This window comes from Dromiciops gliroides, chromosome 1 (assembly GCF_019393635.1).
Source record: "Dromiciops gliroides isolate mDroGli1 chromosome 1, mDroGli1.pri, whole genome shotgun sequence".
NCBI classification, from domain to species: domain Eukaryota; kingdom Metazoa; phylum Chordata; class Mammalia; order Microbiotheria; family Microbiotheriidae; genus Dromiciops; species Dromiciops gliroides.
In genome coordinates this window covers 132960136-132983960 of record NC_057861.1, presented here as the reverse complement: position 1 = coordinate 132983960, position 23825 = coordinate 132960136, and the positions used below count along the sequence as shown (strand labels likewise).

At 39.1% G+C, this 23825-nt stretch overlaps 1 protein-coding gene across 6 annotated transcripts in view; it reads left to right on the top strand.

Moving 5' to 3' along the window:
- Positions 1-23825, top strand: part of OXR1 (oxidation resistance 1) — a 585179-nt gene that overhangs the window by 270607 nt on the left and 290747 nt on the right. For all 6 annotated transcript variants that reach the window (XM_044002996.1, XM_044002901.1, XM_044003208.1 and 3 more), the window contains one exon: positions 17943-18142. In XM_044002996.1, the coding sequence (XP_043858931.1) occupies positions 17943-18142 (200 nt within the window). The remainder of the gene's footprint in view (positions 1-17942; positions 18143-23825) is intronic.

Genomic DNA, 23825 nt, shown 5'->3' with positions numbered 1-23825 from the left:
CCTCTCACTGGACTCAAGAAGACATGAGTTCAAATCCTGCCTCAGATACTTACCAAGTATATGACCCTGGACAGGTCACTTAACCTCTGTCTGCCTTAGTTCCCTCATCTGTAAAATGGGATGATAGTAGTGCCCATCTCTCTAACTTGTTGTGAGGTTAAAATGAGATAACAATTTTGAAGCATTTTACAAAACTTAAAAAGCTATGTAAATTCTCATGAGTATTTAGCATTATTTTCTCAGAACTAATCAATTATATTAGATCAGATATTTTGGTCCTTTGTGAATCAAATGCTTTAAGGTTTTTAGTATAAGTTCCACCCCTTCACTTTGATGAATTTTCAGATAAAATATGAGTTTCTCATCCTATAGTTATTAAATTTTCATTATCTTGCCATAAATTGAAAAAGTCTTCTCAGTTGTTCAAAATGATATTTTTGATATCCATATTTTATTTGACATAAAGGAAGGAAGAAGGAAAGTATTCTTAAGAAATTAGAAATATATCAATTAAACACAATTCTGTGATAGTCACACTTGAATCATATTTTAGGACTGAAGTGATTTCTGAAATATAGTTCAGGGTCTTCAATTTGCAGGTGAAGAAACTAAGTGAGGCCCAAAGGAAGTGTGACTTTCTTGGAATCATATAGCTATTTAGTAATAAAGCTGAGTGTGGAAGCCAATTCTGCTGATTCTCTGTTTTAAACAAGCCTTATTTGAATGTTTCCTGACATTTACATATCTAATGTAAATGTTAAAAACTGTAATGTAGTAAAAAAGCAAATTGAAAACTTGCTTCTTGATATTTCCTTCATCTAAACTAAAATAGCTGTAAACAAGTGACAGGGGAAATATGTCACATATAAAAAGGAAAAGATTTTGGCAAAATTACTATTATCAATAATACATTTATTGAGTACTCTCAAAGCACAAACTGCTTTTTAAACAAGGAAGTACAATTGGTTGTGTTTAATCTCTGACCATGTATTCTGACACAATTAACGTAGAAAAACCCAGTGGGTTGAAATTAGACTATTTCGTCATTAAAAATTGGCATTAATTCAGTTTACATTTGTCAGTGAATTTCTCATTTGCAGTCACGAGATACATGATCAAAAACTATCAAATAGCTATAGTAGATATATGTAATTCATTCACTATATTAGAATGTAATTTCCATTTGGTCAGAGAGTATGTATATGTGCAAAAAGTGATGTATATTTATATGTATATACATATATGTACACATATAAATATACACACACACACATATATATGTGTATGTGTATATCTCCCCAGTTCACCATAGTGCCTGGCAACATTATAAGAATTTAATAATTTTTTCCTTCTTCCCGCCTTTTCTCTTTCCCTCCCTCCTCTCATGTTTTTTCCTCCCTTCTCTCCTGCCTTTCTTCCTCTTTCATTCTTTCCATCTTTCCTCCCTTCTTCCATCCCTCCCTCCTTCCATTACCTCCTCCCTTCTTCCTTCCTTCATTCCTTCTTTCCTTCCTTTTTCATATGTCTGTTGAACACCTGCTATGTAGAGTATTATGCTGCCATCTGAAAGATTAAAAAAAGAAATAAGCATTTTATATATAAAATTAAATAGTATATTCCCTCAAAGAGCTTACAGTATTTTAGCTGACAATATAAGATAAAGATAACAAGAAATACATTATAGATTCATCATGCTATAGGACATCAAGAGAAAGAGGGATAAGGGAAATTTCATTAGGGAGATGACATGAGGCTAGGGCCTTGCGGGACTTTGACAAGCAGAGGACATTTTAGAAGGACAGAACATCATGAACAAAGGAGTGGAGGTAGGAAAAGACAGGATATGTTCAGGGATAGTGTGTCATTTAATGTGAGTCAAGCATATGACAAATAAAGGGAGAAATGGAAAGAGAAACTGTGGAGAACTAGACAACAGCATGGAAAGTATGGAATGGTACAGGTAACTGCAAGAAACTGCCACGCTCAACACGTATCCCCATGAAAACAAACTGAAAGGGAATAGAAAGGACAATAGGGTGTATTAAGTTGTTCACTGATTCTTTTAGGCCTGTAAGCATAGACTAGCATTTCTTTTTCTGGATGGATTGAGGCACAAGCTTCCTTTTGAGTGGGGGGTGGGAGTGGATGGGAAGGGAACAGGGATGGTGGGAATGATAATAGCAAAAACTATCTCTTAGAGATTTGGGGGAAGGTTCACTTAAGTGTGGGAGGGGAGAAAACAAGATAATTAGAGAATTAAAAAAAAAAACTTAGTTCACTTTGTAATGAAGGACAAGAATAAAGAACCTTAAAAAAAAAAAGAATAAAGAACCTTGCTGTAAATCCTTTCATATAAGGAAGATAGTGAGAGTCCAGGAGAAAATATTAACCTTTTAAGTCAGAGATGATTAAATACGGGAGTACAATCTTAGAAGTTACCCTTAGTTAGAAGTTACATACTGTCTGTGTGTGTGTGTGTGTGTGTGTATGTTTGTATGAACTTGTACAAGTCTCTTAAACTCTCTAATTTTCTGGGTGAAAGATTCTAAGCTGCATCAGTTATTCCAGCACTCCCCACCTCCTCATTATGTTCCTCAAAAAAAATGAGGGTTTTTGACTAGATGACCTCTGAGATCCATTTCAGCTCTAAGTCCATCATCCTGTGGTGTCTCATGAATTGATGTTTGTTTTTGTCATTGTCATTTTGCATACTATCCTTAGGAAAACCTCACATGGAAACAATTAGATTGAGTTTAACAGGAAAACAAATATCCCTGGGTCCATTGCTGAATGTTTTTTGTTGGGCAGAAACATGTTCACCAGAAATGAACTCCCATCATTTCTGAAAAAAGAAATAAGCAAATCCTGCTTTCTATGGCGAGATGTGTCCTTCATAAGTGTTTTACAACAGCATCTTACAAAAATGCAACATTTACTTCTTTTTAAATGTTTTATTCATGCTTTTTGTCTTTTTTCCCATGGCTACTTTCCAACGTTTTCCCCACAACAGCCCTTGCTTGTGATGTTTAAACAAAATAAACAGACAGCATGCCTCTGTCTAGCAGCATTATGCAGAAATCTGCACCTATAGCCCATCACCTCTCTACTAAGAGGAAGGAAGCCCGTTTTTATTATCCACAGTCTGGAACCAATATTGACATTGCAGTTTGTCTGAATAAAGACACCTTTTAGTATTGTTTTCATTTGTATTTTTGTGCTCTCTTTGTAAGGAAGTAAGTAACAAGGGCAGTTAAGTGATTCAGTGGATAGAGTACAAGGCCTGGAATCAGGAAAACTCATCTTCATGAGTTCAAATCCAGCCTCAGACACTTACTAGCTGTGTGACCCTGGGCAAGTCACTTAATTCATTTTACCTCTGTTTCTTCATCTGTACAGTGAGCTGGAGAAAGAAATGGCAAACCACTCCAGTATCCCTGCCAAGAAAACTTCAGGTGGGGTCATGAAGAGACAGACACAACTGAAAAACAACTCAACTGATAATAATAAACATTTATTGAGCACTTACCATGTTTTTAGCACTCTGCTAAGTGCTGGGGATAGAAAAGGGACAGTCCCTTCCCCAAGGAGCTTATATTCTTTTTTTTTCTTTTGGCAAGGCAATGAGGGTTAAGTGACTTGCCCAGGGTCACACAGCTAGTAAGTGTCAAGTGTCTGAGGCCGAATTTGAACTCAGGTCCTCCTGAATCCAGGGCCGGTGTTTATCCACCTAGCTGCCCGAGGAGCTTATATTCTAATGAGGGAAGACAAGATAAAAACAGGGAGCTGGAGGGAGGAGAGTGAATAATAAGGCCACTTGTGTTGGCAGAGCCCATGGGATCAGAACAACTTTTAGGAGAGGAAAGAAACCAGTCTGGCCTGGGCCCATCTGGAAAATGAATGCTCCCAAAGGTACTCATCAATGGGAGTCAATAGTCAATAAACATTTATTAAGCACCTACTATGTGTCGGGCACTGCACTAAGTGCTTGGTATACAGATAAGAAAAAGAAAGCCAGTCCTTGGCCTCAAGTTGCTTATAATCTCATGGGGGAAAACAGTACACAAGTGAAAGCTGAAAGGGAGAGGGGACCCACCCGAGAGTGCACTGTGCAGGGGCACCGCCTTTTGGTAAATTGATGACTGTCAATACTGATTCTTAAAACATAAATTGGCTTTTCCCTTGAATCTCTTGCTTTTAAATTGATCCTCAAGGGAAAAGGGAGAGTTTCATTCTAGGAAAGTTTCGCCCTGGAAGAAGGCAGTGATTGATTAGATTATAATCTAACATATTCATCATACAGAGGGATTTGTTGTCTCATTTTAATGCATATGTTTCTATTTCTTTTGCTTTGGAACTTCTTAAAACATGAGTTTTAGCAGATTTTGTGTTTGGGGCGTTTGGGTTTTTTTGTTTTGTTTTGTTTTAATCTGCTGACTTGATGTCAAACTGCACAGGAGGGGGGACAAAAAGCCCTTAATTTTAAACATGAAAATTAGTAGGCTTTTGGTCTCAAAAGTCTTGTTTGTCTTGAATAATGTGAAATTTTTGCAGCAGCCGCTGTATCCGACTCTGAAAATCTTGCAATCTCGGCATGTTTTCTACTTTTTAATAAGATTCTTGGCAAAGGCTATTTCTAAGCATAGGAATCAAACAAGCCCATAAGGGAAAGAGAAGGAGCTTCTGAGAATAGTAGGACTTTCTGCAAACTAAAGTTACAGCTGCAAACCAAACAATAGACTTCGTGCCTGTCATACCCAGTGTGGAAAGAACTAGATGTTCTGGTCTTCTAAAAGCCTGCTGATTCAGATGGGACAGCCAAATCACCCAAGAGGTTTTCAGATGACAAAAGATATCATCAGTATTTTGGCGTGACTGGCTATCCTTTTGTAAATGTACACGCCTGCTTCTAGAATGAATGGGGCAATTTTGGAGATGTGCACAGTGCCATGGTAGGATAATCAGTTTTTATGTTTACATGGATCCAATATGTACAGCTTTGAAGTAGCAGAATTCATTTATTAGGGAGCTAATTCGGTAGATATCATAATAAATTCTCACATCTGGGATTTTAATCAGCTGCCCAGCTACTCACACTTGGCTAGGAGTAGCAGCAGGACCGATTATCGTTTGAGGGTCCCTGGGTTGCCATATACCTCTGAGGAGATCAAGAGAGTCATTTTTAAAGTGCCTTTTGGGGAGTGTGAATGAAAAAGGGAGAGAGTGTTTTTGTCTTATGTTGCTGGGTGAATTACAGAATAGTAGAAGGGACTTAAGAGATCATTTGATCTAAGCCCCTCATTTTATAAAGGAGGAAACTGAGACCAAAAGAAGTGAAAATGAATGACAAAAGTTACACAATGAACATGCAAGAAGTGTGGACGTCAGTATCATGGTCATTATCACCACCACCACCATCATATCATACTTTTTAAAGTTTGCAATGGGTTTTATAAATATTTTCTCATTTGATTCTTACAGCAATCTGTGAAGCAGCTAATATTATGGGGAAACTGAGGCAGGCAGAAGTTAAGTGACTTACCCAGGGCCACACAGCTAGTCATTATCTGAGGCTAAATTTGGATAGATGAGTACTGGAGAGGGAGTCAAGAACACCTTCTTTGAATTCTTTCTTACATGCTAACTAGCTGTATGTCCCTGAGGAAATCTCTTAACCTCTCTAGTTCCTTAGGCAGCTAAGTGGTGCAGTGGGTAGAGCACTGGACTTGGAATCAGGAAGATTCATCTTCCTGAGTTCAAATCCAGCCTGACACTAGCTGTGTGATGACCCCAGGCAGGTCTCTTAACCTTGTTTGCCTCAGTAACTCATCTGTAAAATAAGCTGGAGAGGGGGCAGCTAGATGGCGCAGTGGATACACACCGGCCCTAGATTCAGGAGCACCTGAGTTCAAATCCGGCCTCAGACATTTACTAGCTGTGTGACCCTGGGCAAGTCACTTAACCCCAATTGTCTCACCAAAAAATAAATAAATAAATAAGCTGGAGAAAGAAATGGCAAACTGCTCCAGTATCTTTGCCCAGAAAACCCCAAAATAGGGTCACAAAGAATCAGACATAATTGAAACAACTCAACAACTAGTTCTTTGGTCTTGTCATATACATGCACATATACATATGCATACATATATACACATACATATCTAAACATATCTATGCATATGTATATCATATGTATCCTTTATAAATCTATAAGTGTCTATAGATTCTTTCTGCATGACAAGTATTGAATAGAGGAAACAATGGGGAGGATGTACAGAATCTTCAGGAAGTTTCCCTGACAGTGAGAAATTTCCACATTTGGAGAAGACTCGGGTGCTTGAGAGGAATCAATTGAGAACGTCAAAGTATTTTGCCTCAGTGTTGTACATTCTCCAATCCTTCCTGGTATGGCTGTGCTGGGTTCTGGGGATTGCTCTTGACCACTTTCAGGCCTGGTACAATTACTGGAGCAGTGGCTGGGGGAGGGGACCTATTAAAGGAGTTTGTGTGTGTTGAAAACAGGTTACGAATAAGAACTAACATGTATGAGGGGATGATCTACTTCAGGAATCAGCAAACTATAGCCTGCAGGACAAATCTGGCCTACTCTGGTTTTTGTACATCCCACAAGCTAAAACTGGGGGGGGGAAATACATTTTTAAATCACAGGCTTACAAAAAACAGATGGTAGGCTGGAATGGAACATAGTTTGCTGACCCCTGAAGTTGAATAAAATGCAACAACAATAATTATAGTAATAATGATGGTGATGAATAATAACAACTAGATTTATATATCATTATATATTTATATAACACTGATCCTCACAGCAATCCTGGGAAGTAGGTACTATGATAATCATTTTACAGATAAGAAAACTGAGGCTGGGAGAGGTTAAGTGACTTACCCAAGGGTCACAGAGCTGGACTGTGAGGCAGGATTTGAGCTCAGCACTTCCTGACTCCAAGTTTGACACTGTGCACTGTGCCGCCTAGCTGCTCTAGAATAACTCTTGAGAGTAACCTTGACTGGGTTGATATTGTGCATGTCATAGTAGTGCTTTATCTCTTCTAGTTTCTGTGACTTTATACTAAAGTAACCTTCTGAAACATGACACATCATCTGCCCTTACAAGGATAAAGGAGGAAAAAAATAAACCTGTTGGGACCTAATATCATATCTGTTAATATCTCATTATCTTCTAGCTCATTGGAATCAGGGTGTAGGGCACCCCTCACTTCTCCAATGTCTGCTCTGATCAGAACACTAGATCTTGGAGAAAAGGACATTTATTGATGGGATATATAACTAAATTAAGATAGCAGACTTCTGCCGTTAATAGAGCAATACTATCTTGATTCAAAATTAGTTTTTCCCTTAAGAAGCTGTGATATCCCAGAAAGGAAACTTATGACCAAGAGATCTAGAATAGATCTTGTACTATAAAAGGCATGGATTTTGCCTCCAATCCTTTATGTGGGAGGACCTGGCTATAGAAGTATTAACAAAGAAGAATGTATGGGGTGTTCCAGAAAGACTAGCACCTCTGGTGTGGGAGCTGATGAGCCCTTTTGAGGGCTGCTCATTCACCTTTGGTGTCCCCCAGTCACCCACTTCTTACCTGTGGCTCCAGGAAGCTGTAGCATACACAGCAGCCACACACTGGTATACCATTTGGACAGACAGGACTACACCAGGTTGAGAGTAACTGAAAGGCCTCAAACCTATCAGTGAGTTGGGAGATATCTACCCCAGGCATGTGAAGACTTCTGCTGGTGGAATGGGTAGAGGAGAAGAATTTGTTCCAATAGTCACAAGGCAGCTGAAGCAGGTTCTAGGGAACATTTAGAGCTTAGTCAGGTGTCAAAGACTCCAAGGTCATCCATTGCATCCTGGATCACCACTAGTTGTCTTGACTTTTGTCCTACCACTGGATTTTCATGACTCAAGAAGAGAAAGTGAGGCTGACAAATTTGTGCAACTCTGCTTCCCTTAAATCCAATTCACAGGTCAAGACATCACCTCTGATATCACTGGTCCTCTCCCAAGAGTGAAGCACAGACAACAACAAAGAATGAATGAATGAATGAATGAATGAAGTACTTAAGTGCTTACCTTGTTCTAAGCACTGTGTTAAGTTCTAGGGATCCAAATTCTAAATCAGAAATAGTCCCTGGCCTTAAGAAGTTTATTGTCTAAAGAAGATCAGACAAGGAGAGTGATAGCCTGGGAATGATTATCAGATCCCAAATTTACAGAGATTGTGAGAAAGATTTTAAGAGGGTAGATTAACACACCCAGGAGCCATTGGGGTTGAGTTTATTTTAGATTATGGCTACAAAATGGGATGGGAAGGAATGGATGAAAGAGTACCTGCTTCAGATGGTTGTGGTAGATGAGACTGTGGAGCAGATTCCAGAGTCTAAGGAGTGAAGCGTGGAAGATATATTTGGTTGAATTTTCTTACATGTGACCTCAGTAGACCACAAATCATGAGAAAAACATAGGGAAGAATCACACATTATACTTCCCTACTGTCATCCCTACCAATTTTTATCTCTCCTTTATTTAGGATATGGGAGGTAAGAACCTGCAGGAAGCGGGGCAGGCTATGAGAGAAAGAATGAGAGACTTAGAGTCATGAGACCTGGATTCAAATTCCATTTCTGTCTCTTGCTTTCTGTGTGATCTTGGACCAAAAAATATATATTAATGTGCGTGCTAGACTCCAAGGCAGAAGACCTTAATAACAGTCATGGTACTTTTTCTACTACTGATTATGTCTGACCTTGGATAAGTCCTCTGAGTGTCTATTCCTACAACTGTAAAATAAAAATAATACACTGCCTCAAAGGGGTATCATGAGGCACCAATTAGTGATGATGGTAATGATGATTCTTTATGTTTTGCAAAGCACTTCACAAATATCTCAAATATCATATCTTTTACAACCCTTTGAGGTGGGTAGTATTATTAACCTCATTTTTCCAATGAGGAAACTGAAGCAAATTGAGATTAAGTGACTTGCCCAAGGTCACACAGCTAGTAAGTATTTGAGGGGACATTTGAAGTCAGTTTTTCTTGATTACATGTTCTATTCTCTATCCACTGCACCACCTAGCTGCCAAAGGAGATCATATCTAGAGAATGCTTATATAAAAACATTATATCACTGCAAACTACAACTCATAATAAATCTTGCTAGGAGTTCTATTTCTCATTCATGACAACAGCTTCATTTTGGAGTGAAGTGCAAAGTACCTTAAGCTAAAATTATTTTAACTTCGACTGAGGGATCACACTTGCCTCTCTCTTCATGTTTCACTTCTTATCAATGGGCATTTAATTTCACATACACCTACATACTTCATTATGCTATATTTACATGTGCTTAACACATCTAATTGGGACTATTGTTGAAATTTAGAAAGATTTCCCCTTTCATGAAATTTGGAAACTGGAGGGAGTGTTTAGCAGGTTTCCTTGTCAACCAGAAGAGAGTCATTTTTAGAATCTGGAGGGAGTCATTCAATTACCCACAGAGTCTGCTTTCTAAGAACATGCAAATGGGAGTCTTCCCCCTGAAAACCAAGGAACCTGGCTGAGATGTTCTAACACTTTCACAGACAACTTCTCCTTCTGACTTGAGATCTTGATGGATGCTTGGAAAGATTCCGGGGCGGGGGGGGGGGTTCCAAAAGCCCCCCATACAGTGGATAAATATATTGTAGAGACTTAGAGGTGCTTTAGAAACCCCTGTAGAAACACAAAACCACTGTCTGGCCTTTTAGCCTCTGGAAATTTCTGGAAGCTTCTATGGCTAATATTCCTTAGTACAGCTACATAATTGAAGCCAGTACCAACATGAAACAAAATCATCAGTAAAGGGAACCAACCCACAAAGAAAGTTGAAAGGGTCCTCAGAGGTCAGTCAGTTACGCTCATATCTAAAAAGATGTCTCTTCTACAGTATCTCAGGCAGCTGGTCATCCAATTTATGTTTGAACACCACTAGTGAGGGGAGACCTGCTGCCTCCCAGGGAAGCCTATTCCATTTTGTTTATGGTTACAGCTCCAGTTCTTAGAAAGGTTGTCATATGTTGAGATGGAATCTGGCAGACCCATACAGTACAACAAACTCCAGAATGAGAGGACCTGGCTTTGAATCCCTCCAATGACTGTGTGACCTTGGGATAGGCAGACTACTTCTCTGGGTCTTAGTTTCCTTATTTGTAAAATGAGAGGGTTGGACTAGGTGACCTCTGGAGTTCCTTCCAGATTTAGTTATATGAACCTGTGAACTTAGATCTGTTATTCCTACTTCTGTTGGCTGAAGCTAAATAGTCTGTGTGTGTGTGTGTGTGTGTGTGTGTGTGTCTGTCTGTCTCTCTCTGTCTTTGTCTTTTTGTCTGTCAATCTCTCTCTTTCAGTCTCTCTGTCTCTTTCAGTCTCTCTCTCATCTTTCTATCTCTGTCTCTCTGACTCTGTCACTCTCTGTCTCTCCCTGCCTATCTCTCGGTCTGTCTGTCTCTGTCTCTCTGTCTGTCTCTCTAGCTGTCTCTGTCTCTGTCTTTGTCTATCTCTATCTCTCTCTGTCCCTGTCTCTCTGTCTCTATCTCTCTCTGTCTGTCTCTCCCTGTCTCTCGCTATCTGTCTCTCTCTCTCGCTTTCTGTCTCTTTGTCTGTCTCTGTCTCTGTCTCTCTCTCCATAATAGCCCTACAGATGTTTAAAGGCTGCTATTAAATCACCTCTTTAGGCTTCTCCATACTATTTCCTGTTCCTTCAACTTCTCCTTAAATGGAATAGTAATAGTCGCTTATTTATTAAGTGCCTACTATGGGCCAGGCACAGTCTCAATGGGAGAGACAAAAGGAGAACAACTATGTATAAACAAGATATATACAGAATAAATTAGAGCTAAAAATAGAGTGAATATACTAATACTAAGGGCGATCAGGAAAGGCTTCTAGAAGAAAATGAGGTTTTAACTAAGACTTGAAGGAAGCCAGGAGGCAGGGATGATGAAGGGAAATATTCTAGGCCTGGGGAATAGGCAGGAAAATCCCCAGATTCTAGAGATAGAATGTCTTGTTTAAGGGATAGTAGGAAGGCCAATGTTACTATATGGCAGAGGACATGGAGTGGCAAGGGAAGTGGAGGAGTAAGGCATGTTGTTGTTCAGTCGTTTCAGTCATATCTAATAGTCACGACCTACTAGGAGTCTTCTGGCAAAGACACTGGAGTGGTTTGCCATTTCCTTCTCCAGCTCATTTTACAGATGAGGAAACTGAGTCAAACAGTGTTAAAGGACTTGCCCAGAGTCACATAATTAGTAAGTATCTGAGTCCAGATTTGAACTGAGGTCTTCCTAGACTGCCCCTAAATATATCATTAAAATGCTGTCCACATCCAGAGAAAGAACTGATGGAGTTTGAATGTATAAAGAAACATTATTTTCATTTGCTTTAATTTTTTTGTAGAATTTTTTCCTTTTGTTCTGTTTCTCCTTTCACAACATGACTAATATGGAAATAAGTTTTACACAATTGCACATATATTACCTATATCAAACTGCTTACCATCTTAGAAGGAAAGAGGAAGAGGGAAGGAAACAGAAAATTTGGAACTCAAAATTTATTTTTTTAAAAAGAATGTGCACTTGACACTAGCTGTGTGACCTTGGGCAAGTCACTTAACCCTCATTGCCCCCCCACAAAAACAAAAACAAAAAAGAATGTTAAAAATTATCTTTACATGTAATTGGAAGAAATAAAACACTATTTAAAAGAAAGTAAATTCAAATAAATTAATCATTAAATTTTGATATGTAGTTTCCCAACACCATATCATACCTGCTTCCAGGTTAGGCTTTATCATCTTTCTCCATATATTCAAGGCTCAAGACAATCCCAAATTCATTTCCAGGAGTGAAATATTAATGAAGTTGATACTTAGAACCCTCCTATCACTGGGCAAGATAAAAACATTTTGTGAGAATCGAGAATCCAAACTTTAATAAGTTTACCTGTCCTCAACATGAATTAGAAATACTGCTCAAGAGTTGAACTAAGGACCTTTGTTTATGAGGTAAATGCTTAAAGTATTTGAAGGCCACTTGGCTTTGTTCTGCCTGATCTGTGCCCTCACCACTATTCTATAACCCTTTGAGTCATCTCTTGCTCACTCCTAAACTTTCTCCTCCCAAGTTCCCACCCTATCTCCACCCTGCTCACTCTCAGCCTATACCCTCTGCCTTATCTTTGCTGAGAAGATTGATGACACCCAGTCTGAATTCTTCCCATTCTTCCCCAACCTTTCTAAATCTTTTTTTTCATCCTTCCCCTTCCTCCCATCTCAGATGCTGAGATGGATTCCCATCTTGTCAAGGCTCATCTCTCTGAGTCTGTGTCCTTTATCCTGAGCTTTATTATTTAATTCCTGAATTTGCTCCATCAATCATTCTGTCTCTCATATAACTTTAATTTCTCCTTCTCTATTGTTTCCTCACTTTGTCTACAAAGATTCCTGTGTTTCCCTCTTCCCTTTACCATGCTACCCCTAACACTATTTTCCTACCTATTATTAAAAAAAAAAAAAGCATGGTCTACTCTCACTATCTCCATTTCACCACTGAATTAATCCCTTATACTATCGTATACATTTTACCTATTCACCTAAAACTGTTCTCTTCAAAGTTATGGATAACCTCCTTACCACTTTCTCCACCCCCCAGTCTTCCTCCTCTATCAGCTCTTCAGCATCTCCTACTGTTGACCACACCCTACTTGATCCTCTGGTCTTGTTAGGCTTCCATTATGCCTCATCCTTTGACCTTCTGAGCACTCTGTCTTTCTCCTTCACCAGCTTTTCTTCATCTCATAAATATGGACATGCACTAAGATTTTGTACAAGGCTTTCCTACTACTTCCCTCAGCTCCAGTCATATTATATAACTAAGAGTGATAGCAGTAGCTAACATTTATACAGCCTTTAAAGACTTGCACAGTGCTTTACATATATTAGCTCACTTGATCTATTTGTTAGATATCCTCACTTGAATATTTCAGTTTAATGTGTTGAAGACAAATTCCATTTTTCCCCTATAAAACATGACTTTTAAAAAAATGTCTATACTTTCTGTTGATGGTACTACCATTCTCCAAAAAGTCTTCTTCGTCTCTCCTTCCCCTCACCTCCCACCTCAATTAGTTGCCAAGTCTTCACCCTATGTCTCATACATCTGTGTCTATCTTGCCTACACAACAAGTTTTTGATAAACATTCGTTAATTGAATTAAACGATAATAGACTGCATATTTGACCATTTACTGCCATCCTGTAGATGTGTATCACTGATCACAAGGGAACTAAGGTTGGATATAAATGGAAATGGGCAAAACCTATCATTGTTACTGAAAATAGAATTCAAAGGACATATCCTATTGACGGTGGGACATCAATACCACTCTCATTTTGAAAAGTAGAGGCATATTATTAGCTGTGTGACCCTGGGCAAATCACTTAACCCCAACTGCCTTACCAAAAAAAAAAAAAGAAAGAAAGAAAAGTAGAGGCATAAAATCATCAGTGCTAAGAAGAAACATTAATAGACACCTTAGAAATTCAGGAAAAATGAATTTACCTTTGCCTACAGAATGATTAGAATAGGGTTTTGGTCTGGTCCTCAATATACTGTTGCAATAGGAATCTGGGGGAGTAGGGAATATGAGAGGAAGTTCAGAAGCAAAATAAAAACCTGATAGCTAGACATGGTGGTACATACCAACTACTAGACACTGAAGTTGTTGTCTCTCTTGGACTTGGGAATTCTGAGCTGCAGTGGGCTATACCAATTTAATATCCATACTATCTGAAATCATTATGACGAGCTCCTATGAGTAGGATGCTCCCCCAAGTCACCTAGGGAAGAACAAGACAGCTTGGAGACAGACCATGTCAAAGCATCCATGCTAATCAATGAGGGAAATCAGGCCTATGAGTGACTCCTGTGCTTCCAGCCTGGGTGAAATGGGGAGAGTTAGTCTTTTTTTTTTTTTTTTTTTTTAGTGAGGCAGTTGGGTGACTTGCCCAGGGTCACACAGCTAGTAAGTGTTAAGTGTCTGAGGCCGAATTTGAACTCAGGTACTCCTGACTCCAGGACCGGTGCTCTATCCACTGCGCCACCTAGCTGCCCCCAGAGAGTTAGTCTTAAAAAGGGCAAACTAGGTGACACAGGGGATGTAGTGCCAGGCCTGGAGTCAGGAAGACTCATCTTTCTGAGTTCAAAACTGGCCTCAGACATCTACCAGCTGTGCAATCTTGGGTAAGAACCTGTTTGCCTCAGTTTCCTCAGCTGTAAAATGAGCTGGGGAAGGAAATGGCAAACCATTCCAGTATCTTTGTCAAGATAACCCCAAATGGGGTCACAAAGAGTCAGACACAATTGAACAACAACAGTCTTTTAAAAAGAACCCTACAACTTAAAGAAAAAACTATTCTGTCCAAACATGAAGAAAAATATGACCTTCATGTAGCTGTCTGCAACTGAAGCAATTACAGGTTGCACAAGATTTGTTGCGGAACGATAATCTCTGTTCTCTGTAAAAAGAAAATGTATCCTCTGCTGGTAGTGGACCCTGTCATTTTGCAGTCTCCACTGTGCCCACAGTCAGTCATCATACCATAGATGATTTTGGCCAACTCTATCAATGTCTCATTAGAGTCGACTGTTATGTTTTGTTTGCTGTACTCTTTCCTGAGAAAATAACGCCTCATTAATCTCTGCCTTTGGGGGCACTTTGCATCGCCATCTTTTATTGCTTTGCACTTCTGTGTCAGCCACAGAGAGCTTGACCCAATATGGCCCAGAAGAAGCATAAACAGGCTCTTTATTTTGTTTGTTTGTTTGTTTTTTGGTGAGGCAGTGAGGGTTAAGTGACTTGCCCAGGGTCACACAGCTAGTAAGTGTCAAGTGTCTGAGGCTGAATTTGAACACAGGTCCTCCCGAATCCAGGGCCAGTGCTTTATCCACTGCACCACCTAGCTGCCCCCAACAGTCTCTTTAAAGAAAGAGAAGAGTGTGTTGTGGTCAGTTGTGTGTTGTAGTGTGTTCAGGTCAAATCTGGAAACCTGAAGCAGGGCTTTTGGAAATAGAAAGTGATGTAAACTTTGCATTCCTCTGGAACAGGAAAGCTTCATTCATCACTACGGCACCTCCTTTTTGTGTATCTTATAGTAAAGACAGATTTCCCCTTATCTGCAGCTGGGTGGCTCTAGTGGAGAATAAAGAAGACCTAAGATAAAATACCACTTCAGACACTTCTGAGCTGTGTGACCTTGGGAAAGTCACTTCACATCTGTGTGCCATAGTTTGCTTACCTATAAAAAGGGGATAATAACCTCCTTCCCAAAATTGTTGTGAGAATTAAATAAGATAATATTTGAAAGCACTTAGCACATTGCCTAGCACATAGTAGGGGCTTAATAATTTTTTCCCCTTTCTTCTTTTTATTCCTAATCCCTATGTATCATGTCTCACTGTGAAAGAGCAATGAATCAGAATCATCTGGAGGCGGGGCAGCTAGGTGGCGCAGTGGATAGAGCACCAGCCCTGGATTCAGGAGGACCTGAGTTCAAACCCAGCATCAGACACTTGACACTTACTAGGTGTGTGACCCTGGGCAAGTCACTTAACCCCAATTGCCTCACCAAAAACAAAACCAAAAAAAAAACAACAACCCAGAATCATCTGGAGGAAAGATGCACTGGAAGAGAATGGAAATGTAGCTTCTCCAATTCTTTATTGCCTCTAAGACCAACATTCTGCTTTTTCTAGGGGAGATCTGGACCCAAACTTTAAATAGTGATGGGATAGCATTGTATTTATTATCTTTAGTGCTTCCCCTTACTGATGGATGAGTCTCCTGTTGAACAAACTTTAGCTATTTTTTGAATACTCTCCTTTATTTTAGCAGCCATTTTCCCCCTAAATGTTCCAGGGATAGAAGTTTTGTGAGCTAAGCATGTTTCAGAGCAAGTGATTTCTCAAGTCCTAATTTTGTTTTTTCTCTCCAAGATCTTAAGAAAGGCAAGAGCTTTCTATGGCTCACTTTCCCCTGTATTCCCAAAAGAGTTACATTAATGCCTTATAAGGCATTGCTCCTCATGATAGATCAACTCATGGAATTCTCATAAAATTCATATGTCTCTTTATTCCTCTTGGAAAACTGAATAAGGGGGGAAATTTGGGAGGATGACTGAAACTATGACTCTGTTAGTAAACGTTCAATTTATTTATTGACTGAATGTCATCTATAAAGTGAAGTTTTCCCCTCTACCAAAGCAAATCAGGACCTGCTCTAAAACTCAGAGAATTGCTTAGGAATGCCAAAAGGTTAAGTGACTTTCCCAGGGTCACACAGCCAATAGGTGTTAAGAGATGGGACTTGAACCAGGTCTTCCTGACTCTTCATCTACTATGCTATGGTGGCCTTGACTACTAATTAGAGCAGTGAAATTCCATTTATTCTCCTATTCTGAGTGTTCACACAATAGACTGCTGACCTTTTCAGTACCTGATTAAGGAAGTTCATGTCACACACTAAGAGATTGGGATATTCATTAGTCCTCTATGAAGAGTTCATTGGAAGACCATGCAGCATACTGGAGAATGGGCCAGTCTCAGAATCAGAAAGTCATAGGGTTATGGACTTAGATCTGGAAGGGTCCTCAGGGTGATCTAGCCCAACCTTCTTTATTTTACAAATGAGACAACTTAGATCCAGGAAGGGCAAGTGACTAATAAGAGTTAATTGGGAAGTGTTGTGGTATGTTATACAGAGGCTTACCCTTGGATTCAGGAATTCATAGGATCATAAGGATAGAAAGAGAGATCTCAGAGGCTATTTAGGCCTGGGTGCCCAAGGCCACATAGATGGTAAGCCTCCAGAGGTGGGATTTTAAGTACTGGGTTCTAGTACTTCCTCTAATCCGTACTAACTATGCAACAATTGGCTGGTAACTCACCATTTCAGTGCTCCCAGGCTTCTTTCTAATATATACATGTTGCATGGGAGTTGCTGATAAGCATCAGCAGAAAACACCAGGGAGTTCACAATGCCAGTAAAATCATTAGTCCTTCCTTCCACCACCCCCCCACCCTACCCCATTGAATGACTTAATTATGTACAACACTTATCTTTTTAAAATATGATAAATATGCAGCTGAGATGACATAACTTACTTAAATAGACCAGCAGTGACACTCTCCAGCTACCAAATGTCTTATTTCATTCACTGACACCTGAGTTGAAGCTACATATTTCCAGAGAATGTATTAATGATTCACTCAAAAGAACCTTTGCCTTCAGGACCAAATATAGCAAATAAAATGAGTCAGTGGCTTTGTCTGATATCACAACTTAAGATATTTTTAGAAATATGCAAGAGCTATCTTCTAATAAATGTTCTTTGTGATATTAATTCATTCTTTTAATGATTTTGCCCTATGAGTAGAAAGCTGAGTATACTTCCTAATGTCTGTTTTCTGTCTGTCTTTCTGTCTGTCTATCTCTCTATTTAAGGTTTGTTTTTTATGTTTTGTTTTTTTGGTGAGGCAATTGGGGTTAAGTGACTTGCCCAGGGTCACACAGCTAGTAAGTGTTAAGTGTCTGAGGCTGGATTTGAACTCAGGTCTTCCCGAATCCAGGGCCGATGCTCTATCCATTGTGCCACCTAGCTGCACCTTCTATTTAAGGTTTTTAATGTGAGAGTATAGGGAAAGGAGTTCTTATTTCTGGAAAAAATCCCATTCAGTTTACAAAACTGAAAAGATTTTCAAAGTATAAGACAATGCATTCTTTATTCCATTTTCTCCTTTCTTAAGAAGGAAAGTAGGTATATTTCTTAAGAAAAAAATCATAGTATATTATATTCTCCACTTGTAGGTTGAAGAAAAAATCCCAATCTGTGGATATCACTGCACCAGGATTTAACCCTCTGGCGGGAGCAGCGAAATCAGCAGCACAGGCCAGTAAGGTGCCATCTGTCCCTAAAACACCAACCATTGTGGAAGAGGAAAACAACACAGACAATGCCCAGAAGCGTAATCCACGGAGGAGTGAACTGAAGAGATTCTATACCATTGGTGAGCACAAGACATTCTTCATACAAATAGCCACTGTACAAATGATACTCTTAATTTACTCTTCCCTCAATTATAAGAAATGGGTTTTTCCATCTTCCTGACTGCTCAGCTGGAACATGTCCTTTATTTCAAGTTCATAGATACATGAGAGGAGAATACACTGAGAGACCTTTAGCTAAGTTAAAATAGAGAGTAATCTTGACAATTTTCATTATTTCACCTCAAAGGGAATGTTAGAGAGGTTTCCTAAATTTTCTGGCTTTTAAATTTATTGTTGCTGTTTGCATTTCAGCCCTGGTTTGGTAGGTACTTTTTCTTTTTTTTAAACTTTGTCCTTTACATTTTCTCTCCACTCTGACAGAACTCTAATTCTGTTCTGTCTGGTCATTAAGTTAGCCACTGATGTCAATCTATAGCTAGAAAAACTCACATGGCAACTAGAAAGTTGTTGTGCTCTGAGGTGGGGTCCTCAAATTCTGTGTCTGTTTGCCTATAACTTCATTTCAGAGACCAAATCAAATCCCATAACACTCTATGGAGGAAATCATTGTCAATTGTTTTGGGTGATGAAAAAAATTTTGTCAAGCATTCTTTCTCAAAATCTTTTAGATGTAGAATTTGAACACTAGGAAATGGAAGTAGTAAACAGGAAATAATTAAGACTTCTCTTTCCAATGCATAATTACCAAAAATTAATATAAATAAATTTCTGGCCCTATTTGAGGTAGGTGTAGTAATTTAACATTTGCATAAAGGATCCTTGGTCCTCAACTGTTTTTTTTAAAGCTTGTACTAGATCAATTTCAGCAATAGTATTCTTATTTCCACTTTAGTTGACCATTGTTTTATGTGACAAAGATGGAGAAAATCATGAAACTATGTTGACTCAGTCCATTCAGATTTATGTTTCAAAATCTCAACTGTGACAAGGCAATCCTTTTATACCTCCTTTACTTATCGACTCACTATCCTACTCATCACAGGGGAATTTCCTAACCTTGTATTTGCATCTCAAAATATCCCATGGCTCTACCTTCCCCTACACTCTTTTTTTTTTTTTAAGTGAGGCAATGGGGGTTAAGTGACTTGCCCAGGGTCACACAGCTAGTAAGTGTTAAGTGTCTGAGGCCGGATCTGAACTCAGGTACCCCTGACTCCAGGGCCGGTGCTCTATCCACTGGGCCACCCAGCTGCCCTTTCCCCTACACTCTTAGCTGAGAACTTTACCTTGTATCTCATTGAAAAAGTTAATCTTAAATCACCAAGATTTCTTCTACTATTTTCTCCTCCTTTACCCCTCTCTCAGGAGATGTGACCCTTTTTCTTGACAGAGTGATTCTTTCTACAAGCACAAATGATCCCATTCCATCTCTTTTTCCTTAGCAGATTGCCACCTCAATCATTTCCATTCTCTTCCTAATCTTCAAAATCTCCCTATCTACTGGCTGGCTGCCTTCCTGTTGCCTGCAAACATGCCCATTTTTCTCCCAACCACAAAAAACCCTCACTGGCATCCATCCCCACTAGCTGTCATCCTATATTTCTCCTCCTATTAAAAAACTTTTTAGTCCTGTCTATAATCTTTTCTCTTTCTTTTCTTACTCTTTCCTAATTTTCTGCAGACAGGCTTCCAACCTCATCATTCAATTGAAACATCTCCCTTCAAAGTTAACAATGTTCTCAAAATTAGCAAATCTAATGGCCTTTTCTCAGTTGTCATCTTGCTTAACCTCTGCAGGCTCTGATGCTATTGATCACTCTCTTCTCTTTGGTGATCTTCTTTCTAGGTTTTTGTGACTCTACTCCCTCCTGGTTCTCCTCCTATTTATCTGACCACTCCTGAGAGTACTTTATTTGATGTTACCCAGGTCTTATCCACTAACTATGGGTGTCTGCCAAGGTTCTGTCCTAAGTGCTCTTCTTTTTTCCCTCCATACTGTTTCACTTGGTGATCCCATTAGCTCCTATAGATTCAACTACAGTCTCTTTGAAGATGATTCTCAGAGCTGTTTGTTCAAACCTAACTGCTCTCCTGAAGTTCAACCTGCCTGCTATACATCTAGAATATAAGATGTCTGGTAGATATCCTAACTCAACATGACCAAAAATAAACTCATTATCGCCCCCCCCCAAAAAAACCCAACTCTCCTCTCTTCCTAACTTTTCTATTACTGTCAAGTGTGCCACCATCTTCCCAGTTATTCAGGATCACAACCTAGATCTCATCTTCTACTTCTTGCTATCTCTCATTCCACCCTATCCAATTAGTGGTTAAGTAATTTCCTTTGTATTTTCATAACCTCTCTCTTATGTGCCCCCTTCCTTCACATGATACTGCCATTACCACCCTCGTATAAACCCTCATTTCCTTATACCTGGACTATTGCAATAGCCTATGGTTGATCTCTCCTCCTCGTCTCTTCCCACTTCAGACCATCCTCCAGTCAGCTGTTAAACTGATTTTCTTAAAGCACAAGTCTGGCCATTTGACCTCCTTATTCCATCAATTCCAGTGGTTCCCTATTGCCTCCAGAATCAAATATAAAATCCTATGTTTAGGTTTTTGAACCTTCACAACTTAGCTCTTATCAAGTCTTCAGTCTTTAACCACCACCCCTCCCAGTGCATGTTGTGGTCCAGTGCCACTAACATCTTTCCTACCTCTTGAAAACAACACTCTATTTCCCAAATTCAGGCATTTTCACTGGCCATCTCCCATTCCTGGAATTCTTTCTCTCTCTCTCTCCTTTTCTTTACTTCCTGGCCACCTTTGCTTTCTTCAGCTCTCAGCTAAAGTTCTACCTTCTTTCTATATGAAGCCTTTCCCAGTCCTGTCTCCAGTGTCTTGCCTCTGAAATATCTCCTACTTACTCTGTATATGTCCTATTTGTATCTAGGTGTTTGCCTGCTGCCCCCCCCACCCCCCATTAGATTGTAAGCTCCTTGAGAGCAGGGACTGTTCTTTGCCTTTCATTGTATCACCAGTACTTACCACAGTGCCTGGCACATAGTAGGTGGTTAATAAATGCTAGCTGACTGGCTGCAATTCTATCATACTTTACTGTGGTAGATCATGTTATTTCTGAAGTAGATACTTCCTCCACTGATGAAGATCAAAATTCTTCCATCCCTTCTCATCCCAAGAGAATAACCAGAACATTATACCAGGAAGACTAGAAGATTAACCAGGCAAGAAGGTGAGAGGCTAAATATGAGGAAGGATAAACTCCAGATAGAAAGGGCATTTAGGAGGTTATTCTTGGAAGGTGATGGGGCCTGAACTACTCTGGTTGTCACTGGAACAGGAAGAGATAAAAGTGCTATGTTATATTATGGTATGTTATGATTTGTTATTCTGTGCTATTCTATACTATGTTAGGTTAGGTTAGGTTATATCATACTATACTATATTATACTATATTACATTATGTTATATTATATTATCTATTATGTTATATATATTTCAATACTTAAAGAAAATAATTCAGACTTTTCATTGGAAGGTCAAATACTGAAACTGAAGCTTAAATACTTGGGCCACATAATGAGAAGACAGAACTCCCTGGAAAAGACCCTGATGTTGGGAAAGATCGAAGGCAAAAGGAAAAAGGGACAACAGAAAAATGAGATGGATAGGTAGTGTCATGAAAGGCCATGGGCAAGAATTGCACTGGATAAATAGGTACAAGCTACATCAAGAGATCATGGATCTATCAAAGGATTCAAATATAAGTTTGGAGAATTTCTGACATTTGTTATGAAAAGTTTTTAGAAAAAAGAGCTGTGAACCAGTGCCAGTCTGCTTTATACAAGGTGGGTCAAAAGTCTCAAAGGGGTTTCAATATTTAGTAACTCCTTTATTTTTGTTTTAAATTTACAATACCATTACATCATATACATTATATATAGAAAGTGAATTTACGTTACATTTGAAAAATCAAATCTCTTCAAAGACATCCATTTTCTGCTTCACATATATGTGCCCATGTTTTGACTTTTGTCAGTCCCTTTCATGACTTTTGGCCCAGCCTATAAAAAGAAACCTACCACTTCCTCCAGGATACGGGTTAATTAATTTGTTAGACAGTCCTTTAAATGTCTATGACCACTTTTCAATATATTGTAGGACTATCTCTCAATCTAATATCTTTCCTAAGGAGTAAGCGGTTTTAGAAATAACCACTCCATTACTGATCACTGCCACACTGTTTTATCTCACTGAGAAAACTGTTAAGAACAATTTAAGACTTTTCACAGTCTTCATCAATCTCTGTTGAGCCTTTGACTCTGTAGACAGATGGCCGACAGATCAAACTGAATAATATCAATATAGATCTCCGCTTATTAATGTTTCTTTAAAGTCTTTGTCATAATACTGCTGCCAAAATCAAAATGGGCAGGAACCAGCTTTTGACAGATACAATTCCAATTCTAAATGGCAAAAAGTAAAACTGTGTTTTAACTTCTCTTTTATTTAACTTCTCTTCAAATAACTTGGCACTGCTACTAGATGAACTGGATATCAGTTTCCCAGCTCTAGTTAACATGAAGATAAATATCCTTTTCCATGTTGATAAATGGATCTATAAGAAGAGTATCAGGGGCAGCTAGGTGACACAGTGGATAAAGCACTGGTCCTGGATTCAGAAGGACCTGAGTTCAAATGTGGCCTCAGACACTTGACACTTACTAGTTGTGTGACCCTGGGCAAGTCACTTATCCTTCATTGCCCCACCAGAAGAAGGAGGAGGAGGAGGAAGAGGAGGAGAGCTAACACTCATGAGCTGAGGCTAAGGAGAAAATGCAAAGGATAATGGACAAAATAAAGGATTTTTCCAAGTTATGTTGGGGGCAACAGATGCTCAAAGAATGGATATGATCATGTCTTGGAATGGATGGTGTAAGAGGCTAAAATTATAGCTAGTCTGTCTAAAATATCTAATGAGTAGTCACCAATAAATTATAAGCTTTAGCAAGAGTTAGACTTTTAAGTGGCATCATCCTAATAGTTACAATGGGAAAATGATGACAGATGATAGAGAGAAGAGGCAAATACTTAGCCCTTATTTCACTTTTTTTCCTGTTTCCAAAATAGTCTTTAGATCCAGAGCAGAGCAAAAAATGCCCAACTGGGAATGAAAATTCAGGATATGTAAGGAAACAGTAAGAAAGAATAATCTTTAGGTAGCCAAGAGCAGAACAAAATATGGTCAAAAAGGAATCAAAATTCAAGACAAGTAAGTAAATAGTAAGAGGGCCTATAACTTCCGTGGATCAGTTTAACTTAAAAGGTACAAACAAACTATATCCCTTGGCTAAAAGAATAGGTAGGGGGCAGCTAGGTGGCACAGTGGATAAAGCACTAGCCCTGGATTCAGGAGGACCTGAGTTCAAATCCGGCCTCAGACACTTGACACTTACTAGCTGTGTGACCCTGGGCAATCACTTAATTCTCATTGCCCTGGGGAAAAAAAAAGAATAGATGAATATGAGTGTTGAATCACAATCAATCAAATAAAATATTTTGAACAATGTAGTGTGCCACAGGACTGGATCCAAGGTAAATGCTATCTCAGTTTTCATAAAAGGGAAGAAAGAGGCCGAAAATTAGAGGTTAGTGAACTAGATTTTGACTCTTGGCAAAATTCTAGAATGCATAATTGAAAGAATGACTAGTGAACAT